The sequence below is a fragment of the Anthonomus grandis genome, chromosome 3, assembly GCF_022605725.1.
Source record: "Anthonomus grandis grandis chromosome 3, icAntGran1.3, whole genome shotgun sequence".
Taxonomy (NCBI): Eukaryota; Metazoa; Arthropoda; class Insecta; order Coleoptera; family Curculionidae; genus Anthonomus; species Anthonomus grandis.
In genome coordinates this window covers 30,251,495-30,278,572 of record NC_065548.1, presented here as the reverse complement: position 1 = coordinate 30,278,572, position 27,078 = coordinate 30,251,495, and the positions used below count along the sequence as shown (strand labels likewise).

General features: G+C 32.7%; 1 protein-coding gene across 1 annotated transcript in view; it reads right to left on the bottom strand.

Moving 5' to 3' along the window:
- The window catches only part of LOC126734646 (glutamate receptor-interacting protein 2), a 1,148,906-nt gene that overhangs the window by 23,312 nt on the left and 1,098,516 nt on the right, over positions 1–27,078 (bottom strand). Inside the window, exon 12 of the mRNA XM_050438344.1 lies at positions 920–1,218. Coding sequence (XP_050294301.1) covers positions 920–1,218 — 299 coding nt within the window. The remainder of the gene's footprint in view (positions 1–919; positions 1,219–27,078) is intronic.

Below are 27,078 nucleotides of genomic sequence, written 5' to 3'. Positions count from 1 at the left end.
CACATCTCGTGAGAGTCTTATTTTAACAATACTCTATTAAAATATTTGCACCGAATTTTGTAACACCCCGTATAATATATATAATATAGCAGTTAATATAACGCAAATTCATCAATAAGAGTAGGCCTAATGCAAATTTCATATATTTGGAGATTCAAATATAAGCGTAAACTTTTAAGTAGGTAGTGCATTTCAAAAAATAAGACAAAAGTTTCGATCAACACGGGTGCAAAATTTTTCCTAAAGGATCTACACCTAAAGATCTTAAATAATTATTTGAAATTACAAAGATAATAATGCAAAACTACAAAAATCTAAATAGTGATATAGGGGGTTGGGGACGTCCCTAGCATACCTCTCGGGTAGTTTTTTGGACCTGCACGAAGACCATTTTGTTTTTGCATATTCATGCCGTTGTTCGTGCATCCTACACGCAGTAACCTTGTTAAAACTAAATCCTGTGGACGTCGATAAACTCCCCGGCAATAACACTTGATATTGTTGGACTAGAGTCACACCTTGCTCTCGCTATTCTTGGGTGTGCCTCTGCTTTCTCTTCTTTCTGCTTACTATCTGCCGCCCTCGGCCTGCTGTTCTTCTTTCTTAGTGTTCGTTTTTTTTCTTCTTGCGTGTCTTCTTCTCTTCTTTAGCCCAATCCAAGGTGTGTAGGCAACATGCCGAGGGATAAGTGGCCGTGAGGCAAAACAAGGTCGCTGACGTTCTCTCTGGAATACCGGGCGACCTTTCAGAGTATCCAGCCTTACCTAGGTAAACGGCTCTGCCTGGGTGGACCGCTTTTTCCTATATACTCGTGGGACCAACATGGACCAACAAACAAAAAAACAAAAAACTCTCCCTCCCCTCCGTTCCCTTTCCACTATGGCGGGCTCTGAAACATTAGAGCTCACCATTCCTTTACCTCCTACTGCGGGGCCTTCGTCTGATGGGCCCACACATTTCTCCACCTTTGAGGGCTCTGCCTCAGCAGGGAACCCGGTAATCCCCGACGTTAACATCGACGATCTAGCTGGAGCTCTTAACAGGGCACAGCGGAAAAGAAAGAACCTCTGCGGTTCGGAGAAAAGAAGGAGAAGGAAAGCTAGGGCTATAGAAGAGGCCATAGGCTCCCTGGGCTCGGCTTCCGCGACGGCATTGGCACCTACTCTCTCAGAGGTTTGCAAGTCTAGGACTTCCACTAAGGAGGAACCAGGCACAAATCTGCAGCGGACATTGTGACGAACGAGACAGCCCGAGGTAGGTTTCACTGAAGAACAGCTGCTACAATTCGTGGACTCGGTGACTGAGGCCATACTGCGGACTTCGTCCGGCAGTAAGGTTGAGTCACTGCAATTCCATCCACTGCGGTGATCAGGAACCACATCCTGATAACGGCTGAGAACCAGGAAAACCTGGAGTGGCTTCGTCGGGGCACTCTTAAGTCTTTCCCCTTGGGAATGGGTCATGCTGGCAACAGTGGATCTCTCCAAGCTTCGTCTACGCCGGGCCATCTTACGGATCCCGGTATTAGGCATAAGTCTGACACAGAGCCTCTGTTTCTCTCATCGAGAGCAAGAAAGCGGATGATGACACCAGGGTGGCTACTTCTACAGTGGCCCTCGGCCGCCGACTTAGAAAAGGCCACTACTGCCGACACCGCAGATTTCAAGGGGCCAGGACAATTCGTAGACGATGGCCCTTCTAGCTCCAAGGACTAAGCGTTCTGGCAGTCAGCCAGCCACACATCTTACCGTACACATCTCGTGAGAGTGCAGGCAAATCTACAGCATGGAAGAGCGTCCACCGCTGTTCTGTGCAAAAGGCTCAATGAGCTCTATATCGACGTCACCTTATTACAGGAGCCCTAGACTTCGGGCTCCGTTAAAGGCCTGGGTTTAACAGGCGGCACACTACATAAACATGTACCTTGTTCTCACAAGGTACATGTTAGGTAGGTACACAATCCCCGCGCATGCATCCTTACTAGGAATGTGCGGAGCTTTCTCCTCTCAGGTCTCTGCACAAGGAACCTAGTAGCCGTCAAATTGATAATGGACACGGGAAAGGATATGGTAGTCTGCTCTGCCTACTTTCCCATTGAAATCGAATAACCCTCCTCCCACCCCGCCATCACTGCGTTGGTCAAATACTGTGAGAATATTAGTAATTATTAGGCAAAGTGTTAAGTTAAAGAGAGGACTAGTAATGTTCTCTATAACATGATTACATACTTTAAAAAATTATTCTTTGTTTATCAAGGAAAACAGTAAATGAAAACACATTTTTGAAATTTTTTATTATTATTTAATTAAATGTTTAAAATAATAACTACCGATATACCGGCACTCTCAAGAATTATAAATATGCCAAGCCCGTAGGTATTTTGTATTGGTTTATTTGCTATAGTTGTTTTGCCGAAAAAAGCCTTATTTATAAATATTTGCATTTTATTATGATAGAATTTACTTTAAAAGTAACGTGCATTATTAGTTTAAGAACCGTTAGCTTTTGGTTCACTTTTAAGGAGCACTTCTTATCTTTAACAATGTTGTACAGCATAGCTGAACCTGTAGATATTATCTTCACATATCGTTTCCAGGATAAATGTTTCTTAAGGACAGCATAACGTTTTAACAAAAGGTATCTATATCAAAATGTAAACCCAAAGTATGTGCGCCAACTAGTAGCCAAATTTAAAGAAACTGGTTTCGTCATGAATATAAAGAAAAACCAACCGAGCTTAGTCGATGAACCAGCGCAAATTCAAATTCTGCGTCAGTTTGCAATGAATTCCACTTTATCAACTTGCTGGCAAGCAGCTGTAGGAACTGTATTATCTCCTAAAACAATTAAAAAAGTACTTCTAAAGTCTCATAAGTTGACAAAGAATATTGAGGGATGGTATTATCGGGCCAATATTTATACCTGGAAATTTAAATGGCGACATGTATACTGAAATGCTACAGAGACGTATCGATCCACTAATAGTCTGGTAATTAGAAAATCAGAGGAACATATATGGAAATATATCTTTAGACGAATTCTTACTACAATTCCAACAGGTAGGAGTATCTTCTCATTATGTAGTGCCCGTTAGGCTATGGTTAAGTTATCATTATTCTAAGCAGTGGATTGGAAGAAGCGGTCCTATTGAATGGCCACCTAGATCCCTAGAACTAATACCTCTTGACTTCTTTTCGTGGGGTCACTTAAAATCTGTGGTTTTTATAAACGCGTCCAGAGTCACGCCTATTTTTTTTTACATGACCTATTTTTTTAATTAAAGGTGAGACTTTTGCATGTAAGAAATATTAATGTAAATGTAAAAATAAAAAACATTATACTTAATATATTGTGATGTATTAGTGCAAATAAATATCCACATTACAGGTGCAAATTAGGTCTTTGTACTTTATTTGCAGTTTGAAAAACAAAATTATATTTTATCATAATCCATCATGTACCTTGTCTAATGAAAATACACGTAACTTTTTTTTCGTTGAACCGAAAAAGAGAGTATCTTTTGTTTTAGCTTAGTGCCCTCGAAGAATTTTTTTAATAAGATTCTATGTAATCAACTGTCAAATCAAATTTTCTGGAATTTCAAATGTAGTCATACCATAACCAAATTTTTTCGAATAAATCAAATAAGTTTATCAAATAAGATATAAATCAAAAAAGAGTTACAATTAACATAAGTGTTTTATTTTTATATGTTTTATCTTTTATTTTTAAGTTTTTCTGACAAGTAAAAGATCAAAAAAACTATGGGTATTTCACGTTGATTTAATTTACTTACAATCCTTATTACCTAACTTAGCTATTTGCCAATTGCTTTAAGTATTTTTTTTTATCTGAAGTACAGATAAGACATTAATATTTTCTTTACATAACAGTAGCTAATTCAAAAGAGTAAATAATCTTAACTAAATTATGTGCATAACTGGGTTTTGCTTGTCTTTAAACTGACTAACTCAAACTCTAATTTAATTAAACATAAACTTAAGGAAGAAAATTACTCGGATAGTTACGAACATGTCTTATTAGCATAGCTTTTTCGATATCAAGTTTCCAAATGAAATATTATGACAATTTTTAATAAACTTAAAATAACTTAAAAGTATGTGTGCAAACTGCGCTTTGGTATGTCAAATGGGAATCCCTATTGTGTGATACATAAATAGCATTTTTGTAGTTATGGGCGCTTTTCAGAATTCACCGGTGGATACACCGGTTTGCGCCGGCAATAACCGAGGCGTTTTAGAATTAACCCGTTACAAAAAATCACTCGTTTCAAGATTAAGCGGTGAAATCAGCTGGTTGCTGACCGACGAGGTATTGGATTAATCGGGATTTTAAGGTGGAATCTCGGTCAAATAGATTCTTCCTAGGATTCCTAACCTAGTTTTGCATTTTTACGGCTTAGTTTTGTTAAATTTGTTGTTGCTCAATTTTCATTTTAATTTTTTGTGGATATTTTAATTTTATTTTGATGGTCGAATGAGAATAGTAAAAGAATAACATAAAACTTTAATACGCTTTTCTTAAAAAAATTGTTTTATTGGTGCCGAATATAAAAACCACAAACTGATGCAACAGAAACTGAGACCCTTACAATGGAACTAAGTCCTTTTTTTTGGTTTTTAGTTTCTTAAACATCACAACAGTGGCAACCTTTCAATGTTTTCATGAAAAATGCTACCATAGTTTGTTTGGTTTACTTTGAAGAATTTAAAAATATAAACATAAACAGAAATCGATATTATTAAAGCTGCAAACTGTCAGAAAAATTCTAGGAAAATCAACCTAAGCGTTTCCGAATGTTTAAGTAACCGAACGGCAACCTGAGATCTACCGAATTTTTATTTTTTTTTTGATTAGCGGGTTAATTCAACCAGTGAATACCAGAATACCATAGTTTGTTTGGTTTACTTTGAAGAATTTAAAAATATAAACATAAACAGAAATCGATATTATTAAAGCTGCAAACTGTCAGAAAAATTCTAGGAAAATCAACCTAAGCGTTTCCGAATGTTTAAGTAACCGAACGGCAACCTGAGATCTACCGAATTTTTTTTTTTTTTTTTTGATCAGCGGGTTAATTCAACCAGTGAATACCAATGTTTCAATATATTCTGCATTGGTGACAATATTGTCTTTACAACTTGCACATGTTTTTGTTGTTCTGGTATTTTGGTATATGGTTTTAACTAAATTGAAAGACTTTAACAATCACAATAAATTCCTTCCATTTTCATTATCAATTAATAATTCAATGTTAAAATCTCCTAGAATATAAATTTGTTTATTTTCATTAAACATTTTCACCAGCGAACTTTTAAGTTGTAGCATAAAAACATTAAAATCGCCAGATGGTGGCCTATATATACAAATCATAATTAATTTGTTTTTTAAAAAAATACATTCCACTGCAGCACATTCAAAAGTTCTATTGATTGGCAAATTGTTAATTTTAATTCTAGGCTAACACTTATTATTTTTTTTGCAAAATATTGCTGTGCCTTCATGTCTCCCCTCTTCCCTACAAAATATAGACAAAAAAATAAAATAAGATAAATAAAAATTATTTATCGCTATCCTTTTTATCTGGTCTTCGGACTTCCAATGTTCGCTAAGGCACAAAATTTCACATTCCTCGTGTAACATCAATGTAGCATTTAGGAGGTCAACAGCATTTCTTAGGGATTGAACATTTTCATGGAGTATACTTTTCAGACGTGCGTTGTGTTCTCAATTGTCGATGGAAAAACCGACTGGGTTGAGGAGTAGTTGATGTTACTTTGATACTCTGTAAGTCTTCGTTGGTAAACTGTAAAGTTTTAAACAGTGTTTAAACATGACATTTTAAAACTTTAATTGAACAGTCTTTTATTTGGTGTTGTCCTCCACATTTCTGGCAGCACGTCTTCTCCTTACAATATTTACCCACATGTCCAAACCTAGAGGATTTGAAATACATAGCCAAATTATTATGTTCCTGTACATAAACTACTACCAAGTCAACAAATATCTAAGAGATATTAGCATAAACATTGGGTCTAAATTTTGAGTTTCTTTAATTTTAATTAGGTTTTTATCTTTAAACGCATTTTTCAGTTTTTCTTGTTATTCTTTATTATGGCTTTCAATTATCACTGCACCACTCTTTAAGTATCTAATATTTTTGAACCCTCCAGAAATATGTGTTGGATATATGTTCTGTTTAATTTGCTGCATTGTGGTAGCTGCGTCTGTAGCCTTAGCTACTGCAATTATGGTTTCAAGTTTTTTCTGTTCCTTTGGCGTACTCCATTTCTCTTTTTCGGACAGTCGGAACCAGAGAGGCACTCTTTGAAGTTCAAGTCCCTAACCCAGAGATGCAAATACGTCACATGCCTATACCACAACTGTGGTGTATAGGCATGTCTAATCGATTATGCATTTGATCGCGTTTAACATCATAAAATCACCAATATCCTGGAAAAGGCCGGCGCGGCGGTAGAAGAATATATCCTTGTGAAAGGAGTTATACGAAATACTATTCGATACGCCGACGACAGCTTAGAAGTATGAACTGCAAAAATTAATAGACCAAGACAGTTCTGCTCTTAATATCAACGTAAAGAAAATGACGCAAATGATCATCAGCAAAAGAGATTTTAAATGTGGAAGAAGAAAGAAGAAAATTCTTTTATAAGCATGATGTGCTAAGAAAATGAAAAAAGATCTACAAGCCATGTACACCATTAAAAAAAGGAAACTAGAATACGAAACTGGGGAATGTTATGAGAAATAAAGATCGATACTGCAAAGCATAATTCAATGAAAGATATTAGGTAAAAGAGGGAAAAGAAGAATGTCATTGTTACGGAACATTCGGACTTGATTGGAGAAAGGCTCAGTAGAACTGTTTCGAGCTGTTATAAAAATGTTATAATTGCCAACGTGAATGCCAACATCCGAAACGGATAGGTACCTGAATGAAGTTAATTGGTAATATTTATACATCAATTAACTTTTCAATTAATTATTATTATTAACTTAACTATTAAATTAATGCAACTGAAGGTCTACATGAAACTGGTCTGTTGAAATAAACCCGTTATATTTTTATATATTTTTGTTAAACAAAAATGTTTTGTTACTAAAGTAACTGGATCACCCCTTCCAGCCTACAAAGACTTTAAGTGTGAATATTCCAAGATTTTATATTTTATGAAACTAAAAGTTGAAAATTAACCAAGAAAAACTATATAATGCTATATTGAAACTTTATTAGAATTTTACTAAGCATTAAGTATATTCATAGTACTTTCTACGTCCTTTCTCTCAAATTTTTGTCATTTATAGCAGAAGCAATTTAACTATCCATAATATAGAATTCAGACCTGCAGATGCAGAAAGCAATACATAAGAGAATTTAAAAATGTTCTAATCTATGTGTAAAAAATTTACCAAAACAAAATCTCAAAAAGAAAAATCAAAGCTTAATTTATTGATTTTTGATACTTAATGGTATCTTATGTGTGTATTTATTATCTAAATATACTATGTTTTGTGTGTCTTGATTTTCTGTGCAATTTGGAAAATAAAAAGCTGAAAAAGTGCAAAGAATCTAGAAACACACTTGGACAAGAAAATCTATATTAAATTTAAAATACCAAATATAACCCGATAATAGATACTACACATTTTTATAACAATTTAGGATTTTAAGCCTTTATAGCATATAACGATTTTTAAAAAAATTAAAATGATATTATACTACATTATAAACCTCAATAAACTTTCCACGAATTGTTTTTGCTATAATTCGTGGAAAATTGGTTGGCCTTTCTCTAAAAGCAATAATTAGCATAAATTGTGGCCGGTAATAACGGAGGGCAACCTCTATATTTTGTAAATTATTTGAAGTTGATGGTGACACTAATTGGCTGCCCGTACAATTAGCGCAAAATCGTAATTAGACCTCTTAATAGAAAGCATTTATAAATATTAAAGCCATATTATTAGCCGCATAACATACATAAAAAAAACATTAGGCTATCACAGTTTTACATTTATTTTCAGGGACTAAATCAGTTCACAGAATCTTTAATCTCAATTGATTTGGGATTGAGTGCAAAAAGGGAGCAAGGTCTAATAAATTTAATTGTCAATTCATGTCAAATGTTGGCGCAATGTATGCTCTTTAATCTGCCAATCCCGACAACTGCATGTTATTATGGATATAGTGGTGATAGTCACGCAAATGGAAACCTCAAAGCTTGCTAATGCTAAAATATATCGCTAGTAATAGAGTATATATTGAAACTGTTTAGGATTAAGTAGATAATTCAGTGTACTTTATGTTAAGGGTATTTTGATATGAAATGTTGATGTACGATAATAAAATAAAATAAAATACAGGCGAAAATAAGATTTTTATTATGTAACTTTATTGGTCTATTAACAAACATTTCATTATTATTATTTACTAATATAAAAAGATTGTATAATAAATAATACCAAGTTTACATAAATAATTATTTTTAACAGAATAGCAAAAGAAAGAACAACAATACAAAGGCAAACATCTTGAAAAGTCTTCATCAATACAAAATAGACAAACTTAATTGAAAATTTATTAACAGTTTTACCATATATGTTTACCAATAAAATCAGTAGATTAATTTATTTACAGTAAAATAAAAAAATATTTGTTTAAGTTGCTTTCTCTGAAAATGATACTTATTGCCGTACTTATCAGAGAAAATGGGCATTATTTGAAAAAGAAGAAGAAGGAAGACGTAGGAATAGGTAGGGGAACATCATTTACACGACGAGTCAAATAGCCAGTGTCAGAGGGTAGTTTGGGAATTTTGTGAATAAGAGCAGCTGTTTCTAAGATAAAGAGTGACAAAAGAGTTAGGATTTTTTCAGAAATGAAGAGGGGTTTGCAAGAATCTCTTAACTTAGCAGAACACAGGTATCTAACTGCTTTTTTTTGAATAACAAAGATAATGTTAAGTAGCCCCTTATTGGTTAAACCCCAAAAAGGCAAGCCATACCGAATATGAGATTCAATAAGTGAAAAGTACACTGAACGTGCAACCACCCCTCCCAGCTCTTGTTTTGCCATTCTTACTGCGAAACATCCAGAAGATAATTTCCCAGCTAAATGTAAAATATGATCTTCAAACCGAAGGCGACCATCAATGGTAATTCCTAGGAACTTGCAGCACTCTTTATTCTGCAAGCGGGAATTTTTGTCTAACATCAGACCCTGAACATCGCACTTAAACCCCATAATAGACGTCTTTCTTACATTAAACACGAGCCTGTTGGAAGCACACCACCCTAATAAAATCTGAAGGTCTTCAAGGATACAAGTCTTAATATAGTCAGAATTTTTATGGCTCCATAGTATGGTGGTATCATCAGCAAACTGAACCACCTTTCCCTGCAGTTTCAATGAACTCAAGTCATCCACATACAGTAAAAATAACAGTGGTCCCAACACTGAACCCTGGGGAACGCCGCATTTTAGGGATCTAGAAGCAGACAAACGCCCAGACACTGAAACCTTCTGAGTACGGTTGAACTCAATGAACTCAATTCATTATGTAGGTAGAGCGCTTTTATTTTCTTTTTAAAAGGTAATAGGTAATAGATTTTAGCAAATGGTAACAAGGTAATAAAAGTTTTGAAAAAGTAATAGATCTATTACAATTGTAATAGACTGGCAACCCTGGTCAGTTATGTGGCAACACTGCAACGAATCGTGTCAATCATGTCAGTGAGTCTATGTGTCACCTGTCACCAAGTGAGTTACATTTGTTAAGCCTGAAGGCAAGGACGCGTCCTTATAAGCGTCCCTATAAAACGCTGTAATTCCCTTTAAAGAAGTTGTAAATAAAATGTGAATAGTGTAAATATTAAAAATACAGTCCATTATTTCAAGAATCGGCCACAACATGGACCGTTTGAGTCGGATATAGGAAAGTGTGCTGCTGTTAAAAATGCGGAAGCCGAAAGCTAAAACAGCCATTTTTGTGATTTGTGCAATGTGCCGCCGTCTGTCACTACGGAAAATGGACAGAACAGGTTTATAAGCTTGCCGAGAAGTCAAATGTATAAAAGGTACGTTTTAAGGGCATCGGCATCCTGTTCCAGCTCCAATTCCTTCCATTTCAAAATTTCGTTTCGTTTTAATCGTTTTTCGAAATCGAAATTACTGCCTGGCGCCATCTACCAGCATTGTGTAGAAAGAAGCTGGTCTTAGAAAGTTTAGAAGTTGCTGTCGTAAGATGGTGCTGTACCCTAATGGAAAAAAAAAGGTGGTATGGTAAATGGTATAGTAGAACCCTGTATATCTGCTGTCAACTAGTCAGCTGAGAGACAGACAGTTGCCGTTGTTACCGACATATCCAGTCGTTGACAGTTTGACAATTGTCAAAGTTTTTTATTTTTTCTGTTTTTATTTACAGAGGCTAATTTTGCCATGTGAATATTGTGAATTTTTGTGGAAAATAACATTTTCAGAAAAAATGTACGTAGTGTGCGTCTAGGTTTGTCTGTTTGTACATATTATTTTTGTGTAATTTAAGTATAGATTTTATAAAATGTTAGGGCAACAAAGTAAAATTTGTTTGGGACAATAACAATCCAACAATTGTAAAAATAAGCCGAAAAGAAGAACTAGCAGTACTAAATGGTAAACGAGAGCAATACAAAAGGTCTTTAAACAGAATACATGCATTCCTTATAGAGCAGAAGGACGAACAAGTAACAACATGGTTACATGAGCAATTAAGCGTTCGCAAAGAAAAAGCAGAAGATCTTCTATCCAAGTTTTCTGAAGTGGATGCAGAAATTAAGATATTAGAGAAAAAAGATTCTGAACAATTGGACGAGTTCGAGGAAATCTATTACAATGTTATTACTCAAATTAATCTCTTGATTTCTGTTCCCAACCAAAATTTGAGAGGCACTGTAAGGAATGCATGTGGAACTAAGCAAAATGAAGGCACACCGTCAACGAGGTTGCCAAATGTAAATATCCCTATTTTTAATGGTTCAAATTTAAATGAGTTTAAACCTTTCCAAAACTTATTTATAGCGGTAGTTGATAGGAACAACACTTTATCAGAGGTAGAGAAGCTGTTTTATCTGCGGTCCTACTTAAAAGGTGAGGCATTTGCTTTGGTTGCACCTACCCTTAATTGACGAATCATATAAAGAGGCGCTGTTATTGTTGGACCAGAGGTACAACAATGAATCTCTTTTGGTAAGTTATCACATTTATAAGATACTTGACATACCACCAGTAACAAAAAGTACTAGCAATAATTTAAGGGAGTTTGTTTCAAACATTAAGCAACAAGTTACTGCTCTTAAAAATCTCGGGGAACCAACAGATAGTTGGAATACTATTTTAGTATGTTTATTGTCAAGAAAATTAGAGCCGTACACAAACAAATGTTTCAATTTGATAGGGATAATTCAAAGCTACCAACTCTGACTGAATTGCTTCAATATATTGAAAATAGAGCCCTAGCTTTAGAGTCCGTGACCACGGTTGATAATGTAAATACTGTAAATAGACAAAAAAATGTAGAGTGACCCATGCAACTGTTGTAAATGATAAAAAATGCAAGTTTTGTTTGACGCTTGGCAACAAGGTGTACCAGTGTCAAAAATTTAAGTTAGAGAGTCTTGAACGTAAACTAGATTTTATAATAAAAAATAAAATATGTAAAATTTGCCTAAATTCACATGTGGGTAAATGTAGGTTTAAGTTTAAGTGTCAAGCGTGCTATAGTGTTGAACATAATACTATGGTATGTGATAATAATGCTTCCAATAACTATCAATCTTTACCACATCACAAGGTAGGATTAGTAGTAAGAGTCCCACATAATACAACTGTACTTGTACTGTCCACTGTAAAAGTTAAAATAAAAACAAAAAATAATGAACATTTAATAGTAAGGGGTCTTATAGATTCTGGGTCTGAAGTATCCCTTATTACCAAAGAATTGTCAGATAGATTGGGGTATAAGAGTGAATTGTCGCAGATGATGCTTATTGGTGTTACAGATGGAGCGAAAAGTATTACTGAGTCGGTAAAATTAAAAATTGGATCCTGCATCTCTGACTATAGCATAGATGTGGTGTGTCATGTTGTCAGTAATATTACCTGTATGTTACCACATTCAGAATTTAAAACCAATAAGCTGATTCCAAGTGACATTCAGTTGGCAGATAATGATTTTAATTTTCCTGGGAATATTGAAATTCTATTGGGGGCTAATGTGCTTTTCAATATTTTGTTAACTGGGACCTTAAAACTAGGTAACAATGCTTTAGTCTTGCAAAATACATTTTTTGGCTATATAATTGGCGGTGAAATTCCTGAAGTTGCCAAAAACAAATTTAATTGCAATACAACGGTAAGCCTTTTTATAACTAATAATAATGAGGTCTCTAGTTATGGAAGATTGGACAACTTGATTTCCAAGTTTTGGGAGTATGAAAGAGTGCCAGAAATTATGGTCGAGTATGATAGCGACCAAATTGCTTGTGAGCAAAGTTTTAAAAATTCAGTGACTAGAGTTAACAATCGGTTTCAGGTAGAATTACCTTTTAAACAAAGTCCTGAAAATTTAAATATTGGTGATTCTTTTTCAGTGGCTTATAGCAGATTTTTAAGTCTTGAAAAACGACTTCACGCCAACCCTGAACTGTTTGAACCTTATAAGCAATTTATTGATGAATATATTGCCTTAGACCATGCAAAGGTTTTAAATCTCGATGAGGTTGATGTAAGTATTAAAAATAATTTTTTCATGGCTCATCATGCTGTAGTTAGGCAAGATAAGAAAACAACAAAAGTCAGGGTTGTGTTTGACGGTAGCCTAAAATCAAAGAGTGGTGTAAGTCTGAATGAATGCATGTATAATGGGGCAGTAGTTCAACCTGAGCTTTTTGATGTATTAATTTCTTTTAGAAGGTTCAAATATACTTTGCTGGCTGACATTGAAGAAATGTACAGAATGATTAGAATTGACCCGAAGCACACATCTTTTCTTAACATTCTTTGGAGAGAAAATCCAAGCTTGCCAATTAAAGTTATTCGTTTATTAACTGGTACTTATGGTCTTCGTAGTTCTCCTTTTTTGGCTACTCGCTGCGTTGTCGAACTTGCAAAAAACTTTAAGTATCAATATCCTTTAGGCGCTGAAGTTCTTTTAAAGAGCACATATGTGGATGATATTTTTTGTTCTAGCAATTCCATAGAAGATTTGATAGAAACTAAAAAGCAATTATGCTCAATTTTGGATTTGGGCTCTTTCAAGTTGCATAAATGGTCATCGAATGCTGAAATTGTCGTAAAAGACATTCCCATTAATTTGCAACAATTTGATGAGATTGACCTCTCTCAAAATAATTCAGTAGTTAAAGCTCTTGGGTTAGGCTATGATGTAAAGACTGATCAATTTGAGATCTCAATGCCACAATCCAATTTCGAAAATTGTGTTACTAAAAGGCAAATACTTAGTGCAATATCCAAACTGTGGGATCCTATTGGGGTTTGTGGACCAATTTTAGTACAGTCGAAAGTTATTATGCAAAAATTGTGGCTTGAAAAGTTAAAATGGGATGAAGTGTTCCCGCTAATTTATTAGAGCTTTGGAAAAAATTTACAAGCGATCTAGCTCAGATGCAAAGAATAAGTATACTACGAAATTTAAAGTTTACTGGGGCAAGTAAGGTGAGTTTAATTGGTTTTTGTGATGCTAGTATTTATGCATATGGTGCAGTATTGTATACTCACACAGTTATAGGCAATAATGTGCATATAAATTTATTATGTTCAAAGTCACGTATTGCGCCAATTAACAAAAAATTAACAATTCCTTGCCTTGAATTAAATAGTGCCCTATTGCTAGCAAATTTGATTAGTAAGGTCTTTCACTTATTGAAAAACGAAGTGTCAAATGTGTATTTGTTAAGTGACTCCAACATTGTCTTGGTATGGATTAAGACTGATCCTATTAATTTAAACCCTTATGTAGCTAATAGAATAGCTAAAATTCAAAATTTGACAAGTCATTTTAGTTGGGGTTATGTTCCATCCAAGCAAAATCCTACTGATTGTCTCAGCAGAGGCGTGTCTTTAGAAGTTTAACTCTATGTGGTTTACAGGACCTCAATTTTTAAAATGTGAAAATATTTCTTCAAATTTACACAATGTTCCTCAACTTGAAGGAACCCTTCCCGAACAAAAGAAAAAAGTAATGGTGGTAAATACCATTCCAGAAGATAAAAATGAATTTTTTAAAGATTTTCCTATTTTTAGTAGATTACAAAGAGTAGTAGCTCGCATTTTGAGGCTTTCATACAACATAAAAAATAAAAATGCTAGAAAATCTGGTAATTTAACTGTTGAAGAACTTGAGTTACTGCTCTTATAATAAAGCGAGAACACATTAGGCTTTGTCATGCAGGACCAAAGCAAATTTTAAGCAGCCTTAACATGAGGTTTTGGATAATTAGTGCCAATAATGAAATAAAAAAAAGTATTTACAATTGTGCAACATGTTTTAGATTAAAAGGTCAGGTCGCAAGCCAACTAATGGGATCCCTACCCACAGATAGAGTCACATCTTGTAGAGTGTTTAAGAATGTAGGCATTGATTTTTTCGGTCCTCTTAATATTCGTCAATCCAGACTAAGAAAGAGTGTAGTATCTAAAGGCTATGTAGTGGTATTTGTTTGTTTTGCGGTGAAGGCAATTCACCTCGAGCTGTTGTACGATTCATCAACTCAAACTTTTTTGGCAGCTTTAAAAAGATTCTTTAGTAGACGGGGTAAAAGTTCAAAGATCTACTGCGATAATGGTTGCTCATTTATTGGTGCCAAAAATGAACTTAAAGAGCTGTATGAGTTTCACCGTAAGGAAGAGTTTCAGAGTAGTATTGTAGACTATTCTTCTAATAAGGGCATCGAATTTAAATTTATCCCGAGTCATAGTCCTATTTTTGGGGGATTATGGGAAAGTGGGGTAAGATGCACTAAACATCATCTCAAGAGAATAGTAGGTAACACTCTTTTAATTTACGAAGAGTTCAATACAGTTTTAATAGAGGTTGAAGGCATTTTAAACTCTAGGCCAACTACCCAAATGTCCTCGGATCCTTCAGACCTTTCTTACCTTACACCAGGGCATTTTCTTATTGGGGAGCCAATTTCAAGTTTTCCTGAAGTAAATTTAACCAGTATTCCAGAAAATCTCCTAAAGTTTTGGCAGTTATGTACAAAAATCAAACAAGATTTTTGGAATATTTGTTATAAGAATTATTTAAGTTCCTTACAAACCAGGCCCAAGTGGCACCATAATGTTCAAAACCTAACTGAAAATATGCTTGTTCTTGTAAAGGAGGACAATGTTCCACCTTTAAAGTGGCCAATGACTCGTATTTTAAGAACAATTCCTGGCAAGGACTCTAATGTTAGGGTGGTTGAGTTAAAGACGTTGAAGGGAACTTATCTAACTAAAATAGCTCCTCTACCCATAAACCAATAAACTATAAAGGTAATTTGTAAACATTGTAATATAATACTTATAAGTTTGTAGTATTTTGTACATAAGTTATCTGTAACGACAGATTTTAAATGTGGTGCTGGAATAAAGTGAAAGTGAAAGTAGTGACGAGTGAAGTTTTTAGATATTAAGTACAGTGGCTTTTTGAGAAAGTTTTTTTAGAATGATTTATTTAAATAATGATTCATATTTTAAATATAGCTTTACGCTATATTTAAAATACTAATGTAAGAAACTTAGGTTTATATTTTAGCAAATAATTACACATTTAAAGTCTATAGTCTTTATTTGTATTGAAATAAGTTAAGGCAATCCTTACAATTTAAATTGTTCAAAATAAAATAAGTGTTTATAATACACACAAGTTTTAAAATTAAACTTGAAACTAAAAATTAATTCATTAAATTTAAGGAGTCTAAATTCTTAAATTAAGTTTAACTTTAAGTTGATTTAATGTTAATTAAGAAATATTTAATGTCTGGCAATATTGGCTTTCTCTGGCCCTTAGCATGTTGGGAAAAGTTTAGTTAGCCCAACAAAAATGCACGGCACGTGCTGAATGAACAAAATAAGTTTGCATGTGTAAAGCCATTTTTAGTCAGTTATGTGGCAACACTGCAACGAATCGTGTCAATCATGTCAGTAAGTCTATGTGTCACCTGTCACCAAGTGAGTTACATTTGTTAAGCCTGAAGGCATCCTTATAAGCGTCCCTATAAAACGTTGTAATTCCCTTTAAAGAAGTTGTAAATAAAATGTAAATAGTGTAAATATTAAAAATACAGTCCATTGTTTCAAGAATTGGCCACAACAGAGAGTGGCGTCAGTGCTGATCTAAAGAGCATGTTGTTCAGCTTTGAGCGTTGTGTTCGTTCCGTAGTTTTAACAGTGTTCTAATAATAAAGTCAGTGCTCAAATTAATACAGTCCACAATTATTTTCACCAGTCCCCAACATGATCCTTCCCCCGGATATTTGGTTAAAAAGATGGAGGCCATTCATCCGACTAATTGATGAATTAAAAAGAAGTAAGTGAAAACTACACCACAAAATTCCAATCGTTTGGTTTTAGTTTCGTCGCTGGAGCCGTCCGCACTCCGCTGTAGGAAGATCCAAGGCTGGCCACTCATGAATGATCAGTTCAAGGTAAGTAAGACTGTCTTATATTATTTTTCGCTGGTTTATACTTATTTGTGTCAATAAAATGCGTGAATTAGCAAAACTTGTAACAAAGAGAGGTGTTCTCAAAGGTCAGCTTACCCGTTTTTCGTTATTTTGAAAATATTAAAAAAGACACCTCCAATACTGGCGAAGACGAAAAAGGCAATTTAAAAAATATATATTTATAGTCCTCCTCTTCAACATGGCATTTTCTCCATTTTAAGTAGATTCCGTCTGCATAAATATGTTATAACAGCGGACTTTTTTTAAGATGTTTAGACAAATATTTATTTCACCTGAACAGCGAAAGTATCAGAAAATATTTTGGCGAGGAAATAAGAATAAAGAATTAAAGATTTTTTCCTTAAATACTGTTACACATGGTAATGCGTCGTCACCATATTTAGCCGTTAAATGTTTGATTCATTTAGCTGCGCAAAGCGAAAAGGAATTTCCTCAAGTCTGCAATATAATAAGAAGAGATTTCTTTATGGATGATCTTTTAACAGGAGCCAGCAATAAAGATGAACTTTTAAAGATACAAAGGGACATTACAGAAATTTTGAATTCTGCGGGTTTTCAACTTAGAAAGTGGTCATGTAATGATCAAAATTTACTAAAGAAATGTTATCTTATTGATAATTTAGATATTAATATATTAAATATTGGTCAAGGAGAGCAAGACAAAACGTTAGGTGTTTATTGGGATTTTAATTAGGATGTAATTACTTATAAGGTCAAGTTTTTCCTCTAAAAATAATATCAAAAAGATCCTTTAGGCTTAGTAGGTCCCATCATAATTAAAGCCAAACTAACAATTCAAGAGTTATGGAAGGTCAAAATTGGTTGGGACGATGAACTCCTAGATGAAATACTAGAGTCATACATATGGTCAGATTTTCAACAAGATATGGGTTAGATTAACAACATAAGAATCCCAAGGCAGACTATTTTTTTGCAGTATGTAATCTTGTCCACGGATTTAGCGATGCTTCTGAAAGAGCTTATGTAGCTTATTTGTACATTCGTTGTATTATGCCCTGCAAATTGATTATTACTAATCTGTTCTGCGCAAAATCAAGAGTTGCACCCATAAAACAGAGTACTTTGCCGCCTTTAGAACTATGTAGTTCTCTTTTATTGGCAAATTTATACAATAAAACAAAAGACTCGCTAGAATTACAATTTAATAAGGTGTACTTTTGGTCAGATTTCTAAATTGTTTTAGCTTGTATTAAGGATACACCAATGAGATGGAAAACCTTTGTAGCAAATCGAGTTACCGAGATCCAATCATTTACCACAATTTCTTGGGGTCAAGTTAAATCGCTGGAGAATCCAGCCGATTTATTATCATAGAGGAGTATCATCTCGGGTATTATTACAAAATGATTTATGGAGAAGTGGTCCACAATGGCTTAAAATAGATAGCAGTCTTTGGGACTCCAAATACTAGCAATTTTGATACGATACCAGAATAACAAAAAACTATATCGGGTTTAGTGATAGAAAGGGAGAATCATATTATTCATTATTTGCTAAAAAGATCTTTTTTTAGAACAATCTATAGAGTTTTAGCGTATATATTAAGATTTATTTCTAATCTCAAATTTAAAAACAATTGGTGTTTAGGTTCTTTGACTGTGGAAGAAATAACTACAGCTCAAAATCTACTGATAATGCATGTACAAAGAAAAGTTTTTCCCAAAGAATATCAATGTTTATTATCCAATAAACCATTACCAAAGACTAGCAAAATTTTATCTCTTAATCCTTTTATGAAAAACAATTAAGTTCGCGTAGGTGGTAGATTAAAAAATTCCGATCAGCCGTACGACAGAAAATATCCAATTATTCTACCAAATGATCATAATTTAACAAAGCTCATATTGATTAATGAAAACGAAAGCCGTTTGCATTGCGGGGTACAATTATTGCTTTGTTCTATAAGGGAATCGTATTGGCCTTTGTCGAGTAGGAAAATTTGCAAGGCTGTTATTAGAAAATGTTATAAATGTTTTAAAGCCAATCCAAAACCAGTATAAATAAAAAAAACATTTTTCACTTTTTTAAAACTTCAAAGATAACAATAACCTGACCACAATGAAACTAATCAATTTAAAATTTCTTACAAAATTTATTACATCGCAATACATCGTAAAGCATATATTATACAGATCTGCCTACATACTCGCCGTATACCCCAGCAGGAATTTTCAGAAAACCCATTTAAAATAAAAACTGAGCTCTTATAAAGTTCAGTTATTTTTCTTATTGCAGATTCTGCAGTTGTCAATTTGCGAACGCATACCTATAATTTTTTGATATCATATTTATGGAATTGGTGTTGCCTATAAAATTATAATATTATACACCACTTTTACATACATATATATATTATATGTCTAGGTAAGAAAAATAGATGTTTCTCTTCGCTTAAATAATTATTGACCAAAAGTCCGCTAAAAATTTACCTGCCAAGAAATTTCTCTATAAAATTACTAATATAGCTACATTTATGAATAATTTTGGTTAGCATATGAAATTATTGTTTATTTTGTATGTAAAGCAGCTGTGCATGTATCGCATAGCATGTGACCAACGCTATCAATCAGGACACGTTCATCATGATGCGCCCATGTTTGCAGTAAAATTTATGACCCGCATTCAGATGGAAGTAGAGCGAATTACAGCCTTCCGCCAATGGCTCTTTTATGCTAATTACAGACAACTTTGTCAAGTCCGGTTTCAGTTGATCCCGAATTTAACACAAAAGGGACAATGAATATTTTATCAACTTCGGGTACCGTTTAATTTTCCTGACTGAATTAAGACAAAATAACCTTAAGGTTAGTTTTTGTGGGACTTTGAGTTAACTTCTCTTTAAGAAAAAAAGAATTAAATTAAAAGTTTCGTAGATCCTAGTTTTAATTAGATACTTTATCCTAAATATTAAGCATGAGGAAGTTTCAATCAAATATTTTTCATGTTATAAGTTTATTTATTAAGTGTTTTAAGTTTTTTCGATTTTAAAGTTTTTAATTTCATTTTAAAATTCATGTTTTATATATTTAAAGACTATTTCAACCAGCATTGGTTGGATAATTTTGAATTATTGAAAGTACAAACAGATCTTCTTTTTTACTAAACTAATCTTTTATCTTACCTAAATCCAAGGGTATATCTAAATAAAAATCGCATCTTAAAAAAGTTATTAGGAGGGCAAAATAGGCACGCTCTAAAAGCGTTAATTATGGGAAATACACTCCATTATATTTGTATACAGGTTATAAGACTTATAAAGGCCTATACTTCTGTGATTTGGTGATGGAAGATTTCTCAACATCTTAAGAGAATAAAATTGAACAGTTTTTAACAGAGTGGATTTACTAACTATGAATGCCTTCAGAAAGATACCGGCAGCAGTTGTGAAGATACTATTTCGCTTAGCATCTGTAGTTATATGGTGAGCGTCACATATTGTATTCTTCATTAAATGGCAGCTTCGCTAGAATAGATATTAGAACGGTACGAACAAAGTCACTGGAAAAAATGATCACAGTATTTCAGGAATGTCATTTAGAACGACGGCATACACATCCTCAACATACACGGTCATCATACCTGACTCATGTTGAAAAAAATCGATATTACAACATACATGTATATCAGGCATTTATACAAGCATAAATCAAGGATGAAGCTAGTATTCACGCTGATCAAATACATGTAAATTTGGTGTCATAAAAGACCTTATTCAGTTTCTGAACTTTCTGGTTCTGACCAGAAGTTAGATGTCGCATACAAGACGGCAAAACAAAAAATAAAAAGAGAATTTTTACTACCTTATTCATTAGGACACATACAATTTTTTATTATATAATTTTTAATTATTCTAGGTAGTTTAACATGTAGTCAACTTTCACGCCAATAGATTCGTAATGTTGAATAGCCATAAGTCACAATCTATTTTCAGAATTGAACAATTTAAACTTAAATACTTTACATTATTTTAAAACAGTTGCAAATTTGGGCAGTGTTTAAGGTTTAGAATTCACAATATAAAAAGTTAATATGAAAAACCGTATTATTTATTGACTACTCAACCAAAGTCTCCTTTTAGAGAATTTCAAATTACTAACCAAAATTTAAAAAAGCATTTGTTTTTTACTTGCAAAATATTAATCTTGTGTCAAATTTCTGATTGCCTGTCTATTTCTGCTTAGAACTGGTGTACGATATAACGTTTTATACTGACTTTCCTAAAAAATTAACATAGTGCGCAAACTTTGAACGCAGCTTACAATTTAAAATAACGCATTAATTGATATTACCAAACTTATGAGTCCTTAAAACGATTTCTAGTTTTACCTCACTGATGACCGCAATGGTCATACACCACGTTCCCTGAATGCCACGAGGCATGTATCGCACCACGTTTATTCTCTAAATTTCCGCATACACTTCCCCTTCCTTTATGCTAATGAGTCCCAACTTCATAAATTCCGGTTTAAAACCCGAGTTTCATGGGGTTGACAGGTTCCTCTGGATGAAGGATGAAGTTTGGCATTAACAAATTTGTTCTTAAGAAGGAAGTTAAACTTTCATGAGACGACCAAGATACACTAAAACTGTCGCTTAAGGTACTTAGGAAGTTGTGTTTATTTAGTAATAAGTTGGCTTTGTCGTGATTGGCTTAAAATATTAGTGGATAATTATTATGCTAATAAGGCCACAGTTTAAGTTCAAAGCATTGTTTATAATCATTGGGATATTATACAAAGTGTTCGTAAATAAGTCCAACAACAACAAACTCCAGGGGGTGATTCTTCGTAAAAAATATTGACAGCTTTTCTAAGATAGATGTTTAAATTTTTCTAACAAGCTAACAATTTATTTATTTCTCTAAATTTGGAGATATGCGAATGGAATTCGCTGGGTTTTAAGAAGTACTATATTACAATAGATTATATATATATTGGGTATTTTTTGACATATCATTAAGAACTTTAGGTTTATCATCACAATGGTCTTAAAATGCCTGTCGAACCTGACATAAGATTCAACTCCTCATTGATTGTCGATTGTCAATATTGTTCCTGGTGTATTTTTTGTTGCCTTACATATTTCCATTCCTCAGATTAAAAATATTTTTGACGGAAGTGTAGTAAAATAAGGACTTAAGAAGTCATTTAAATAGAATCAAACAATAATTTAAATTCGGCGATCGAGCAGGCTAATATTCCGTACTTCTGTCTTATTCCGAGATAGTATCTATGAGATTACATTAATGCTAAAATGGGCTGGCGCTTTATCTTACATAAATATATCTTATCATAAATATCTCTTATATATTCTAGTCTTAGCTCTAGAGGAATTTCTTCCAAAGAAATAGGCAACTTTACCTCTTGGAAACTAAACTCAAACGTAAGATTCACCTGTTAGTCGTTGTGTGCGAGAGGGTCTAATTAAATGACCACCAATTACCTCAAGGTTGACATTTACTAGAAACTAATGCTAAAAATTAGCTTTGGGTTTTCTTTAGCCCATAAGTGATTGTTATGGAAATTTTGTACACAATATCATCTAAAAACACCCTCGGTAGTAAACAAAACACCATTTAAAAAATAATGAATTTGAGCGATTTAATGGAGAATCTATTGAAAGAAAATAGGTAGAATGTAATAAATAAATAGTAGGTGTTAAGATGTTTTATTTTTTATATTAAAACGATAAAATGTCTTGTCGCGCAAACAAGCCGAATACGCGCCGGATAAATATAAAATAATTAATTTTATGTCAGAAAATGCGTAATAGATATCTCCTAGAACTTACCAAATTTCATCTGCTTATCTTAAGCGGTTTCGGAGCAATACAAGATTTGACGCCTTACAGTTGCCTTTGTTCAATTTTTCCGTTATTTTTTTAAATTCCGTTAAAACAATATTTATATAGTGTATAACATTCTTTGTAAAACATGCAGCAAGCCTTTGCATTCTTAGCTTAGCTGTAAATACATATACAATAATTTCCTTGGCGTCCTTTGGTAGGTACATCATTTTATTTTAATCCAAGTTAAGTTACACACATTTCTTGTTTGGCTTTTATAACCATTTTAACAAATCTACAATTCAATGCTCGGTATCTTAAAAATATCTATCTAAAAATATCTACACTGTATAATATTTTCAAACCTAACATGTTATAAAATTGATGCTTTTTTGCATTGCAAAAAAATTAATTATTTAATTTTTAATTGCACCTCATAGGAAACGTTTTTTTCAAAAACACCCTTATTTTTTATTTGAAAATATAAATATTCTCATTTAACGCTACAAGAATAATTTATTCCATTTATGCATTAAATAAAGGAAGAATAAAATTATATGATGTTAGTGTAAGAAGTTGTAAAATTTTGATCACTACATGAGTTGTATGCCTCGTCCTAAATCTTATATATATTTCTTAGTCTAATCTCTAATCTACTTCCGTGCATAAACTACTCACTTGTAGTTTATATTACTTACGCATTATGTAAATCTGACATTTATTTGACACTGAATTTATGATTTGCCAAGGTTATGAGCATCATAAAAATCTCTGAATTTAATAAAACTTGGCGGTTTGACCATCCAGAGTACATTGGATATATAAAATAAAGAAAACACTTTACCAACAACAACACTAACAAGTTTCTTGTAGTCCTGTTTTCCTTTACATATTCTACAGCCTAGTGGTGACTAATAAAATGAAAAAAATTTAAGGTTTAAGAAGACATGAACTCAAATTATGAATCTTGTAGATAGAGAATAAATTACAATACTCGGTGATATTCAACAAATAGTTTAATATTTAATCCTATTTTAATTTTGTTAATTTTTTTTATTACGCAAAAATCAAAACTTAAAACAACGAGTTTTTTTGAAAGAAATGTCTGCAATAAACTAATGCTTTTACCCTAACCCGTTTTGTTCCGAATTAGGTAAAACTTTATTTAAGCCCCACAGGAGTTGAATTTCAATACAACCAGAGGTGACCAGGGTCTTTCATTACGAGGAAATAGTTTTCCCATAGGGTTTTACATAAATTTGAAAGCCGATTATATACCAGGTGACACAAGAGAAAGGGAAAACTTAATAACTATTTTACTTTTCCAGATAAACAAAAGAAATTTGGTTATCGATGGAATTGTTATAGGAGCGGATTTAACCGGAAGTGACATTAACTTTCTTATTTTAAATGGGACACTTGGTATATTATTTCGTATTTTGATAGCAAATGATATTCTAAGAACATGAATGAATGAATGAATGAGGTATTTATTTAGCATTATTGCTACATAGCTGTAAATATAGTAATCATAACTATTGTAACAAAAAAATAAATAAATAATTAACAATAAATAAACGTGTAACGTGTAAAAAACGAGTATAAATAAAAATATAATTAAAACTGTATAAATAAAACTTTAAGCTTAGGGTAAATTAATAATAATCAATCAGTAAAACTGAATCTAAAAAAAAACAAACGATCTTACTATGCCCTAGCTAAAATGAATTTTCGCAAAAGCCTTTTAGATTATTTTAAGTAATCACAGGTTTTAATAATCACAGGTATGTCGTTGAACTAAATTAAGCCTTTCTATAAGACTAAATTAAGCATTTGACCAGTGTTGCATCTACTTATCAGTATGAAGTCTACTGTGTCTAGTTTCGTAATTATGAACATCTCCAAAGACTCTCAACTTATCACAGATATAGATGGTAACAAATGACGTTTTAATTTAAATATAAATAAATAAACATTAAACATTATACGTTGACTTACCGACATCATACTAAGGACACTGAACATAGATTTGATAGGTGTATAGCGATTAAATTTCAATATCAGTATCATAGCTTTATTTTGGATTATTTGTAATTGGTGAATCCTGTATTGGGGCAGACCATACAACAGAGTCGAGATATTTAATTTCTTTCTCATAATGAATGTTTTTTCCATTTCCGGTAATATTCATATTGTCTATTTCTATTTGCCTTATTTTTAATTTCTCAGCGAATACACAGAATTTTGATTTTGCCGCATTTAAAATTAACTTATTTTTACGAAGCCAATCAAACAAGTTATTAAGTTCATTTGTTATATTCACTTGCATGTTTTGTAAATTTTTGCCTATTATATATACCATTGTATCATCTGCGAACAAAACAACTTTATACGTTTTACAACTTTTCACCATGCCATTTATATATAATAGGAATAATATCAGCCGAAAACAGTTCCCTGTGGTACCCCAGAATTAACATAAACAGACTCAGACAGACTCGCAGGAGTGATGCTCACGAAACCCCGACTGATTAGAAGATAATTGCATTTTTGTCACAAAAATCAAGAAGTTGTTCCTCTACGCAGGACTCAAGGACCTTCTCATAAACAGGTTCAGTGTTAATAGGTCGGAACGCATTGTACTGTTTGGTATTTTGAACTTTAGAAACAGGAATAACAGTATACAGTTTCCAAGATTCGGGGAATCTTCCATTAATCAGTGAAGTATTAATAATATCTAACAGTCGATTACTAACTACACAAGAGACATCACAGAGACTTTCTTTGAAATAACACTTTCACTATCTGCGACATTTTTAAAATTTTTTAGGATTTCTTTAATTTTTGAAATAGTAACTTTTTCAAATTTTAAAAATATATGATGTTTAGGCGGCAATATAGGATCGTTTAATCTATCAGTTGCCTGTGGTATATCCCGTATACTTTGTTCCACACTCTCAATGAAATATTTGTTAAATCTATAAGATATTTCTACTTCTTCCTGAACTATCTTTGATTTAAAGTTAATTTGCTCGGGTGGAGTTTGCTTTTTATTTGGTAGAAGGGTCTTTAAATTTCTCCACAATTCCTTAGGATTATTTTTGTTCGAATCTATCTATGCATTTTGCAAAAAAGATTCTCCTTTTCCAGTGTGATTTTATTTACAATGAATTTTCTTTTTGCCTTATATTCATCCCATACATTTTCGTTTCTACTGATTGTAGCTCTCTTATATAGGTTATATCTTTCCTTTATAAGTTCTCTAATCTTGAACATCCGTGATAAAAGTGTCTGGTAATATATTTACATCAGAGATATTATTATTCCAATCAATTGCCAGCAGTTGTTCTTGTCATTTATTACAGTTATAATGCTTAAATAATCTATAATATGTTATAATTTCGACAGATTCGTCTTTTTGCTTATTTAAAGAAATTGACATATAATCAATAAGTGTTTGACTTGTAGAAACGATTCGTGTTGGTAATTTAATAATTTGTGTAAATCCATTTATATAAATGATATTTCTTACTTTATTGCTATAAAATGTGTTTTTGAGCAGGTCAAAATTAAAATGACCGACAACAATATTAGTACCACTAAAAGTACTGATCTCCTCAACATATTCGTTAAAAAAATCCAAAAATTTGGCTTCTTCTTTTTGGGATGGAGGATACAAAACAGAACATAAATACTTATGATTAGACATTGACACCTCAAGGGGCAATAACCAGACATAACTCTCAACATTTACTATTTTTCTAATTCTATATGTAATATCACATCTAATTAGTGTCAAAACTCCTCTATCGTTATTACTAGTACATAGTTTCAATTTGTACCCATCGATGATCAGCTCACATGATACTATATTTTCTACTTTTTGTTTTACATTAATAAAAAAAATATTTAATTTTAATTTAGGGTGCCATGAATACGTTTAATATTTTAATTTTTAATCAAGTAATCACAGAAACATAGTTTTCATTGCACTTTATGACTTTTCTGAAATCTTTTATACACCTATTTAAAATGTCCAAACCACTAATTTTGATATTTACTATATTTTTTTATTTAGCACATTATTGGGAACAACCACTTTCGATATGCGGTTTCTTCTGCTCTATAACTTGATATGATTATTTTTTAAATCGCTTGATAAATAAGCCCATAAGAAGAAAAAAAACATAAAAGTTTCATAAATATATCAATTTAATTCATAAAAATAACATAGAAGACTTTGATTTCTTGAATAGGATGCTGCGTTTTGAAGCATTCTTTATTTATTTTTCAATTGACATAATACATGACATCTTGTCAAGAGCAATTACTGTTTGTTATTTATAAAAATTTGCCGCAGTTTTTTAAAAGAATTTTAGCGTTTAGTTTTAGTACTAATATTTGAAATATTTACCAATGAAGAAAAAGTTGACATTCCGTATGTTATGTTCTCGTTAGACAAGAAGGTGGTCATTTCGAACAATACAGTAAAAAGTTTTATAT